Here is a 12,098-nt window from a genome sequence, read left to right as displayed (position 1 = left end):
CATTGAAGGGAAAAGCTGCTAGAATTTCTATACTCTGTGAAACAGTCTAATGGTTCCTTTACTATGCACGTGAGTGGAGAAGTCGATGTTAGGTGAGTTTTGATTATGATTTGCTCATTATTGAAAGAAAGGCAGTAAGCATTGAAAACCATGTTTAGACAATACTGAAAATTATTTGATGAGGCAACCAACATTGGAAGGAAATGGTAAATACTTTCAAACTGGATCTAATATATTGCAATCCATTTCAAGTAAAATGGGCAAACAGCCTGATGCCTTTGTCTCAATTTTCAGACATTATCTAATTCTGAATTATTTTTGTCTTCCACACTTAATTATTTCCAGGACACACATGCTATAGAAAGGACAGAAAGGGAGGCAAGAGAGGAGCAGAAGTGGCTTTTTTGATAAGGGAAAGCATTACAGCTATGCAGAGGAGAGGATATCCCAGAAATACATAGGGAAGTTATTTGGGTGGAACTGAGAAATAGGAAAGGGATGATCACCTTATTGGCATTGTATTATACACCCTCTAATAGTCAGAGGGAAATTGAGAAAGAAATTTGTATGGAGATCATGTATGTAAATGATTTGGATGTGAGGATAAGCGGTATAGTTAGTAAGTTTGCAGATGACACCAAAATTGGAGGTGTAGTGGACAGCAAAGAAGGTTACCTCAGATTATAATGGGATCTTGATCAGATGGGCCAATGGACTGAGAAGTGGCAGATAGAGTTTAATTTAGATAAATGTGAGGTGCTGCATTTTGGGAAAGCAAATCTTAGCAGGACTCATACACTTAATGGTAAGGTCCTCGGAGTTTTGCTGAACATAACTCCTTGAAAGTGGAGTCGCAGGTAGATAGGATAGTGAAGAAGACATTTGATATGCTTTCCTTTATTGGTCAGATAATTGAGTACAGGAGTTGGAAGGTCATGTTGCGGCTGTACAGGACATTGGTTAGGCCTCTGTTGGAATATTGTGTGTAATTCTGGCCTCCTTCCTATTGGAAAGATGTTGTGAAGTCCAAGACTAGAGGGCATAGGTTTAGGGTGAGAGGGGAAAGATATAAAAGAGACCTAAGGGGCAACTTTGTCATGCAGAAGGTGGTACGTGTATGGATTGAGCTGCCAGAGGAAGTGGTAGAGGCTTGTACAATTGCAACATTTAAAAGACATCTGGATGGGTATATGAAAAGGAAGGTTTTGAAGGGATATGGGCCTGGTGCTGGCAGGTGGGACTAGATGGGGTTGGAATATCTGGTCGGCATGGACAAGTTGAACTTAAGGGTCTGTTTCCGTGCTTTACATCTCTATGTACCATTTAAGTTAAGATGTACAACAAATAGACAGATTATTTAAAATCCTTTACCTTAAAAATCATACTGCCTCATGAAATAAAACATCATGTTGAACTCCTGGGGCAGCCAATGCTTTAATCAAACACTAAATGGAATTGCTGAAGTAGTTTAATTTATATTACAATCATATGTTTTGAAAAATTTTATTCATTCGTGGGATAAAGGTGTCACTCAAATTCCCCATTCATTGGAGCAGCGAAATCGACGTTTCAGGCAAAAGCCCTTCATCAGGAATAGGCTTTTGCCCGAAACGTCGATTTCGCTGCTCCTCGGATGCTGCCTGAACTGCTGTGCTCTTCCAACACCACTAATCCAGAATCTGGTTTTCAGCATCTGCAGTCATTGTTTTTACCTTTTTGTTTCCCCATTCATTGTCTATCGCTAATTGCCTGAAAGGCAATGGTGAACCCTGACAGTTCATGTGGTATAGATATCCTACAATGAGTGTTTTCCCATTAAACAATCTATGTCAAAGTCTGTGTGACGTGGAATGAAATTTGTAACTGTTGTTTTTGCATTTATCAAATATGCGAGCCCTTCTAATTGCTCGTGATCATGGTTTTGGAAGGCAATTTGCTGTAGGGCATCCCATGGATCTTATCTGCTGCAACAACATTGTTTTGGTGCTGGAGGGAGTAAATATTTAGGATGGGGAAATATTGTCAAGTAGATTACGTTGTCTGGGATACTATGGAGTTCCCTGCGTATTGTTGGAGCCTGCACTCTTTCAGGTGAGTGGAGAGTGTTCCATCTCCTTCCTTACCATGTCTTGTAGGTGGTGGAAAAGTTTTGAGGATTCTTGTTCTTGTTATTGCTGTATTTATTTATATGAATGGTCCATTTAAAGATCTGGTCAACTCTAGATTGCTCACGATGAGGGATTCAACAATTCTCATGCTGTTGAATATTAAAGGGGTGTGATTAGACTCTCCCTTTTGTTTGAGGTAGGAACTGCCTGGCACTTGCGAGGCACAAATATCTCTGAACAACTATTGACTCAAACCCAGAAATTGTCCAGAACTTGCTACATGTAAGTTCTTACTGATTATTATCTGAGAAACTGTACACTCCAAATGTCAGTGAGCATCCTGTTTCGGATCTAATCATGGAAAGTTATCAATACGGCAGCTGAGGAGACTTAAGATACTTTTGCAGTGTAACTAGAGACAGAGGTGATTGGCCTCCAAACATTGCAACCATCTTTCTTATATGATTCCAGCTATAGAAGGGATTTTCCCTGATTCACATTGACTTAAATTTTAGTAGGACGCTTTCATGCCATAATCATCTGCTGCCTTGATGTCAAGCACAATCACTTCTGCCTCACCTTAGGAATTTAGCTCTTTGTCCATATTTGTACCAGGACCATAATGTGGTCCAGACCTCAGTGGTCTTGGGGATCCAAAGTGTCAGTTCTGGTGAACAGTCAACAGACTCTAAATATATACTTTGGACAGCATCTGTGGGAAGAAAGCAATCTGCTGAGTTTTGCCAGCCTTTGTGTTTTTGTTTCCGAAGCATTAATGAACATAAATGCCACCTGATCTCATAATTAAGGACATCTTCCATGACTATGCTGCTGAGGCAATAAATGTTCTACTTTTTGTGGCAAAGACATACACAGGAAATTTTTCTTTCCTTAATGGTGGATGCCAGTGCCATAACAGGCTAAAGGAATGGCTAGTCTTGAGCACAGGGCGCACTCCGAGCAAGCCCTTTGCTGCATCCACCATACCCCTCTATTTCTGAATATGTGTGGAGTGAAGCCACTTGATTCAAGTCGCAAAGATCTCAGGAGTATGCCAACAAGGATGCTGTATTTGACCCTGCCATTCATTACCTCTTGCTATACCACATATATTGTTTGACATGTCTTTAAACCAGAATTGTTCCCCTGCTTGGTAGCCAGATTGTGGTAGGGTGCAGTTATGTTGCTGGTCACAGGTTGTATCTTTCAGCTTTTCGGTTTTGTTCTGCCAGATCTCCTTTGAATCTCTACTATTTAGCATAAAAGTTGTAGTCCATAAGAGGTGATGTCTTTCGTGTGAAGAGGGATTGTGGTCACTTTTTCCAATACTGTTATGGAGAGTAATATCTATGACACATAGTTTGGTGTGTATGAGGTCAAGTAGATTTCACCTCAATGGCTCTTTCTTCACCTGCCCCTGGTCTGGCAGATACCTCTTTCAGGACTCTGCCAGCTAGGCCAGTAATGCTGCCCTCTAAATATATTCTGTAACTGTGCTATCATTAATGCTCCTTCCATGGTGTTCAACACTGGTTACCTATTTGTGATCCAGGGAAATGGTATTTGGAAATTAGCTGCAAGTTTGACCTGTAACCATGCTACCTCGTGAGGTCCAGAATTGATGCTGAGGATCCTGGTCCATTCTGGACTGAATATGTCACCATCTCTAGCCTGTCCCACTCATAGGACAGGGTTTGGTGATGTAGAAATTGGACATGAAAGAAGATTATTTAAGTATGGTCTGTATGTTCTGCATTTAAAAGCAAATACTTTTGCACAGGGAAAGTTATTAGTCTAAACTTAATGGATTTTCAGTCAATGAATCTAGTAGTCTGTACTTGGAGCAAGTGCAGTACTTATGAATATAACTGTTCAGCCTATTTTGATGGAAGCATTGCTGATCATTTGAATGCCCTTAGGGGAAAAGAAGATTCTGGGTTAAATATAATCTTTCATGTCCCTGGTTCTTCATGGCAAATCATGTGCATTTTGCCTCTTAACCGTTTCTGCATTCATGTTATATCTCCAACTATTACCTCTCTATGATAGCAGTAAATAATCACAATCCTGGAGATTCCAGAGTAGTAATCTGTATCATTGAGTCTTTGGATTATCAGTGCACCATATTGGCCATGTTAGAACAATGTTTTATTTCAGTACCTAACTTCCATTTATCATACATAGAAAGCATTTGCTTGACACCTTTAAATTTTTTGGATGAGAGACTTTCCAGTTGTTTTTGTTTTCAATTTGAAGACTCTGAGGTGTGAATCTGAAGCATGTATTGATGTTTGGTTCGTTTGCTTTTTTATTCAGTGTTGGGTTTCTTTCTCTTGAATTATGTGTTACGACATAGCAGGAAACCCATCTGCTAATTAAACCAAGCACAGAGAAAAGCTCACCTCGCCTTGTAATCTGTTAAAGTATGAGTGACAGAGAACTACCTAAATTCTAGTATTTAAAGAAAAAAAATCAATTTATTTTTTAACTCTGAAAGTGAGCGTTAAACAACTGTTTACAACTCAAAGCCTCCTTTTGCTTAAAGATTTGTTATGTACCTCCCACTCTATAACAATATAATGATCCAATAAAGCCCCTATCAGACTGCAGCTGTCATCTCTGGTGTCGATTTTCCTCTGTTTGTAGATCTCCCTGGGTCGTCATCGGTCTTCTGCTGCAAAGATGTTTCATATGAAAAAGGTACCTTTGACAGTGTGTATTGAACAGCAGCCTTTCAATGGCAGTTGGTGCTCTTTCTGGCTAACTGTCCAAAATGCCTGCTTTTTTTATATCCCAAATATCAGATCGTCTCATTGGTTCGATGTTGTCAAAACAGTAAAATTCAAATTCAATTGGAATTTAGTATCATGGCGCATAATTTAAACTGGTTGAATTCGAACTGCAGTGAAAACAACTCCGATATCTAGATTACAGCCAAATGTTCCACCTTCCAATTTTCCAGCACACTGTGACTACCAGTCAGTCACATGACAGGTGCTTGCCAGCTTTCAGCTTTCACTCTCTCTTAAAGGTACAGTACACACTTTCAACTGCATAATATATGAAACAAGATAAACCTCTCAATCCATTTCAGGGTGGTTAGGATTTTCAGCTGCACCAGATGTGTTCTCTATATAAAAAAAGTTGCTCCTTTAATTGCTGTTCCCTCTACAATCAAGTGGAACACTAATTACATAATTTGAACTACCAGGATGAAACATGATGCACATTGTCACTCATGGTGAACAAAAGACACAAGCTGTCAGTTCACATAGCATTGGCTTTCAGAGCAATAGAATAAGAGTTGTTGAACCAATTAAAATGTATAGTATATATTTCTTTACCTCAGCATGGAGCTGTCAATCAATAAACAAAGAGCTGGTTTACCTGCTTGTTAGGAAGGTACATTCTAATATCGATAGGTTCTAAAACACTAGCTATCTCTGGACTTAAATCAATTTCAAAGGCAGTGTTCACACCTATAACTGCCTTTTAAACTTCATCCGCATCTGTGCCTGCAGTAGTTCATCAAAATTGGTGTTTTCAAAACCATAAAATTCATAAGTCACTAAATAGATCACATTCTGATTTGAATCACAATTCATTTTTTAAAAACTGTTATATCAAACTTTGAAGATCATTTTGCCACTGCATTTTGTCTTTGGAATTCACTATTGTTCTATCATAACCGTGTGTCCAAATAATGTTTGAAAACTCATAAGTCCTTTCTTGAAAAGTTAAATTTAAAAAGAAAATTGCAGAGAAAACCAGTGAGAAATCATGGATCATACAATTTCCAAAAGGAGTCACAAAGAGGCCATTGCAAGCAATAGGTTAACATTCTTGAAATTACTCCACATAGTTTGGATCCCATCACTAAGTTACTCTTTATTTACACATGGAGAGTACTTGACACTGATCCAGCTCTCTCAGAGCCAGCTCAGAGTGAAAGGATATCTGACACTCCTGTTATCTGTCAGCCCAGGCTCCCTGATTGGACCAGATTAACAGCCCCAATCAGGGAACTCATATTCTGAGGTCCATCTGGGTGACACCATTACAATCTCTACAATTCTGCCCTTTCATTTCAAAGCCTAGAGTTGGATGGAGAATTATATTGTTATCTGTGATTTATGTAAGGATGAATTTGTCTTGCTGAAGCCCTGATAATGGTCAGTTCAGTTCACACCACAAAACTGCAATTTGCAAGGAGGCTTTAAAGATTTCTTTTGAAGGGTAACATTTTCCAAAGTTTGATGGACTGTGGTCTTGGAGCTTGGGATCGAGTTGTATGACTGGAACAAGGCCAGAGTAGTTTTGCTTTACATATCACTGATGTTACACTTTGTTTGGTAGTACTGGATGCTGAGTGCTTCAGCAGTGATGTTTTGATGAATGCAATAACTCATCCAAAATTTTAAAGTGTTTGGTGCGTTATAGTAATCGAATTGATCTAAAAATTTGTATTTTTAAGAGTAAATATATTTTCGTGTATAATTAATGCTGCTTGTCTTGGCTTCTGTGCAAAGACTGGAGGGATTGACAATGTAGCGAATCACGCTGTTAAGAGTACAGGATGCTTAGCTTTAAGGTTCTTCTGTTTCGTGATTAAAACTGCAGCATTTGAAATTATTTATTTGCAACCGAAAACACTGTTCAAAGACTTAAACTTTGTTTTTTGATAAATTATTAACATCAGTAATGTGAAGAATAAAAATCACAAATTCATTATTTTGAAATGTTCCCTACTGATTTCAAACACTTTTCATTAAATGATGCAGGAAACAAATGTACTGTTCTGCTATTTTCTAGGAGTGCCTACTGTGCGGCATCTGTTGCATCCTTAACGAACATCATCACACCAACGTTGTTTGAGGGGACACCTGAGTGGGTGTTAAGGTCAGTATCTATGAGATGAGAAAAATCAATAGACAATTCAATTGTTTTCAAATGTTGTGAATTAGTATTGATGTTTGGGATGCATTGCTTATGTGCTGCTTCTGAATAATCATGTAATGTGAGAAGGGTATATTCACATTAATTATATTTGTTTGTATCCTTTACTCAATTGCACTATTTATTAGATGCCTCAATGCCCAGCTTAGATGGGAGGATGGGCAGTCTGCTGAATTGCATCCCATGACTAGATGAGCACAGCATGATTAGCAGTTGAACTGCTGTGAAGAAAATTCTCATTTTCAACTGTCGTCTCTTGGCAGTTGCAAATATCCAGTAAAGGTGCAGAAACGTTATAAACAATTGAGATTGCAATTGGAATTTGGGTCACCTCTTCATCTAATCAAATGTTATTTAGCCAAAATGCTGCCCATGTTCAATTAATGTTTGAGTATCAATTCTAAGAACTGATTGGACAAACTCTTTTGGGAAAGTATTCTATTCTTTCTATGTCCTCTGCATTCAATATCTCTCCAAAACTGCAGGAAGTACTGGAAGTCAAGAAGTTGCTGTTGGAAGGCTGTCACTTTCCTCCTCACTAAACTGCTATGATGTAGGTTTCTTTATCATGAAGAAATTCAGAAGCATTTTTAGATGTGACTTTTAAATTTGATAATGTTACTATATAAAGCAAAATGCAAATCTGACAATTACAAACTTAAGCTTTTGGCAGTGTTTCAAATATATGATCACTTAAGTGTGCATATATTCAAGAAACCTATCTTGAGAGGCTGTTTTTTAACAATATACCCAGGATTTTGGATCATGTTCAGCTGGTCATGAAAAGCTGACCATTTCATGTCAAAGCAAAAGATCGAAAAATCACTGTATATGAAAGATGTGTCAAAACAGAAAATTAAACATGGTCTTGCAGCATATCTCTGAGCATGCTCTGTAGAAAGGATCAGCACAGAGGGGAAGTGAAAAATTGATTTTGATTACCTTTTGTAGAACAGTGACAATTGTGTTTCCTTTACAGATGTCAGAATTGGGAGGGTGGGATTGGTGGTGTACCTGGAATGGAAGCCCATGGTGGCTATACTTTCTGTGGTATGGCTGCCATGGTTATCCTTAAAAAGGAGTGGATGCTGGACCTCAAAGCTTTGTTAGTAAGTCAGAACTTCTCTACATTTTATTGGTGTTTTTTGTTTCATATAATAAAATCTGTCTGATTTAAGGACCTCAGTTGAAAGAACAAATTGGATTAATTATTATCTAATTGATATTGGGATATTCGAACTGCGATCACATTGCTAACATGATGGAGCAACTAAACTATCATTGAGTCAACAATAATGACAGACCAGAATATTTATCTTTGCTTCTCTTCAATCGTCAGTTGATTATGTTTGATTCCACTTGCACTTACTCCAACATTTCTGATTACTGTTTTCGAGATCTTGTATGTCTTGAGAAAAATTGTTTAAACTGTGATTTGTCATAAGTCACTATAACATTTTTACTCCATTCGCTGTATTAATTTTCTCCACTATTTTTATGGCTCTGTATATACTCACTTATCGAGAATTTTGATAATTGCATGGTGATTGAAAACCTCCTGAAGGTATGGCAGTTCATTTTTATTCTCAAGAAGCTCGCACAGCTATTAAAACTAATGAGGCTGGGATTTTTTTTAAATGAGAAAATGGTGCCTGTTCTGGCACGGAGTCAAATTTGACCTTTTAGGTGGCAGCTGCTATAAAGATTACCAGCAAAGAAATTTTAAAGCTGATTGTCAACTCATTTGTCTTATCTTTTCTAATTTGAAGTCATGCCTCCACAACTTGCCTCTTGATATTTTCTTGAGTGCGTTTATGATTAAAGTATTTCACACTTAATCTTTGTCCACCTATAAACTGGGTTCCTCTGGATTGGGGTCTTGTGAATGTAATACTTGTTTTAAGTAGAGTGAGCAATGCTATCACCTACACAATAATATTGCAGTCCCGTTCAATTCAAAATTAATTTGCAAATATCCGGATGACGAGAAGGTAGCCAATTAAAGGTTTTTATAAGGGAAGGTCAAACCTGAAAAAATCAAGGAGTCTCTTGAGCTGGAGCTTTGGCAGTTGGAGGAAATGTGGCAATGTGGAACAGTTGTACTTTGGGAGGCTTTGACAAAGTAAAACATAAAAACCTTAGAGAAGATTGATTGGTATGCAGTTGTGGGGTTAAATAAAAGTGAGAAAGAATGATGGTTCAGGGTGATTTCTCAAAGTGATTGGATTCTTTTTGTGGTGTTGTCAAGCTCACATTTATTGCTCTATTCCTTATTGCCCTTGAACTGAATGAAATGGTCTCACAAGCCAGAGGACAGTTGTTATAGGTCTGGAGGCATGTAGGGGAGACCAAATAAGAATGGTAGATCTTCTTCCCTAAAAGACATCAGTGAACTAGATGGTTTATTCTAATGATAGTTACATGAATGATTTGAATATAGGGGAAAGAACTTTGTATCTAAATTTGCAGTAGATAGTAAAATGGAAGACAGTAAATATTCTGAAGTGTAAAGGAAGGTGCAAGACCTCATTAATACGATAGGTGAAATTCTGGCTCGATGGTTGTTTAGCAATGTGGGTGGGAATTGCACATTCAGATCCTATGGAATCTCCAACATAAACTCCAAGAGAATTGACTGGAAACTTGAAGATCCCCCCTCTGCCTGTAGCTCTCCAAAAGTATCCATTTAAATTGGAGAACTTGAAGGCTCCTGCAGTTCTGTAAATAGCTACAGGAAGATGTTAGATAATCAAATACTTAGTCAAGTGCTTGAGTAATTATTAAATTGATCCTACAACCCCGTACACCCAATTAACCCTTTCCAAGACCCTGACCTGATACCAAGTCTGAGTTTGATTTACTGTTGTTATATGCACCTAGGTGTAGTGAAAAGTATTGTTTTGCTTTCTAGACAGGCTGATTGTTTTGCCACCCTGATACACTTTCTATGGTACAATACGGTGTTACAGCCACAGAGAAGGTGCAGAGAGAGATGAACATTAGTATCTGAGAGGCCCATTCAAATGTTTGATAACGGCAAAGATGAAGCTGTTCTTGAATCTGTTTGTACATGTATTCACACTTTATATCTTCTGGTGGACGGAAAAGGGTGGAAGAGAGTATAACTGGGATGGGAGGGGCCGTTGATTATGTTGGTTGCTTTCCTGAGGCAGTGGGAAGTATGGACGGAGTTAATGGTGGTTTGTATGGTGGACTGGGCTGCATTCACAACTCTGGTTCTTCCGGTCTTTGAAGAGCAGCTTCCATACAACACTGTGATGCATCCAGGTAAGATGCTTTCTATGGTGTATCTGTAAAAATTGGTAAGAGTCTTTGTGGACACGCCAAATCTCCTTAGCCTCCTAAAGAGGTGGAGACAATGTTGTTGTTATAATTATGAGGTGTGCAAAATTGTGCTTTACTCCTAATGGTGGCATACCATTCCTTTTCACAAATGTATCATAACCCAATACTTTTGCAGACGTTGTCCCTATTTTTAAAGCTAATCTACAGCTTACTTTAGTCCAATGGGAAATGTCTTTTCACCCAACTCAACACCAAATTTACTCAGAACTCAGCATTTCTTCCAGGACCCAATAATATTTATGCATTTGGCAGAAGTCACCCCCAGAAATCTGTCTTACTCCTTCTGTAACAAAAACATTGGAAATCTAACAGACCTGGAAGCAAGGTATTGGACTAGAAGTTAATGGAGGAGGAACAGCAAGGTTTTGGAGGCAGATACCCAACACAAACCTGCAAAGTGCATTAAGTCCAACTCAAGATTTTAGGGAGAGCCTGGAAGGGGCCCTCAGTGGAGAAAGTCAAAAGAAACTATTTCATTTCAAGGGTTACTAAAAAATGTAGTTTATATTTTGAGTTTTAGTTTATTCATTTGAGTGGAAGACTTATTTGGTAGAAGACTGTCTACTATCAGTTTATAAGTCTATGTATGATGTGATTACTAACTTGCTTATTTTATCTTTTGTAAAATAAATTCACTTGATAGTTAGAACTTAAAACCAGATCTGACGTGATGCTGTACTGTTGAAATCAAGAGTGAGATCTCAGGTACTGAATAAATTCAGCAGCTAAAATTAATTACAAACTGGGTTTTGCTGCTCACCTTGCAGGCACATTAGTGAAATCCTAACTAGCTATCAAGGCAAGAATTGACGTTGTCAAAGGAATGGAGAGTTAGGCTCACCCATAAAGGATCCAAGTCATGAAAACCAAAGTAATCTTGACTAGCAAAGTTAGAAATGAACCAAAATTGTGACTGCTTCCCATCTGGTGCTCTCTGTTCCATACCTTTTTATATCATGCATCTGATGCCTTTGGGTTTGCACCCATAGTTTGACAGAGGTAAAAGTAGTAATATATTCCTTTTAAATGCTACCTTGACAGTCTCCCACAGTCATGTCGAGCCCTTGTGTTTCAACAATCTAGAGAGCTGGAGAGTAAATAACAAATCAACCAGGATGTTATTGACTTTATGAGCAGTATATTCTTATAATAAAAAATTGTTTTGAAAAGCATTAGTTTGCTGAGCATCTTCAGTGAGTTTAAGTAGAAAGTTTCTTTGTGATATTCTTAGATCACCAGCAGTCCATTGGAGCCACGAAGATTGTTATATTTTTCCCTTCTGGCTGAGAAGATTCCACATCTTGATGTCAAGAGGTTGTGAATTCAAAGTCTATTACAGAATTTGAGCTTGTAATTCTAGTTGACACAACTAATAGAGTACTGTATTTATGCAAGTATGTTTTCTTGTTTCACTTTTGTTCACATGGGAATGCGTATTGTAGCAGTATTAGAAAACCTTCTCCAACAATTAATTGCTCAAAAAAAAGTATCAAAGTAGATGATCTGATTTTTCGAATTTCGTATCTTTGGGATCTATGGGTAAGTTAGCGGCCACAGTTACCTCCAAACAATAATGAATGCATTTTTTAAAAGTGTATGGAGGAAAAAGGAACACTACATTTATATTGCACCTATTAACCACCAGATGTCTCAAAGGGCTTTGAACCG

The 12,098-nt window shown here is 38.0% G+C and overlaps 1 protein-coding gene across 1 annotated transcript in view; it reads left to right on the top strand.

Annotated features, from left to right (window-relative positions):
- fntb (farnesyltransferase, CAAX box, subunit beta) overlaps positions 1 to 12,098 on the top strand; it is an 80,154-nt gene that overhangs the window by 49,827 nt on the left and 18,229 nt on the right. Inside the window, exons 6-8 of the mRNA XM_043698076.2 lie at positions 9 to 92; positions 6,921 to 7,007; positions 8,044 to 8,173. Of these exons, the coding sequence (XP_043554011.1) occupies positions 9 to 92; positions 6,921 to 7,007; positions 8,044 to 8,173 (301 nt within the window). The remainder of the gene's footprint in view (positions 1 to 8; positions 93 to 6,920; positions 7,008 to 8,043; positions 8,174 to 12,098) is intronic.

The sequence above is a fragment of the Chiloscyllium plagiosum genome, unplaced genomic scaffold (assembly GCF_037043375.1).
Source record: "Chiloscyllium plagiosum isolate Xiang-an unplaced genomic scaffold, Cpla_swu_hap1 HiC_scaffold_8, whole genome shotgun sequence".
Lineage (NCBI taxonomy): Eukaryota > Metazoa > Chordata > Chondrichthyes > Orectolobiformes > Hemiscylliidae > Chiloscyllium > Chiloscyllium plagiosum.
Note: the sequence above shows the minus strand (reverse complement) of the source record. Positions and strands in the feature narration are given on the sequence as shown.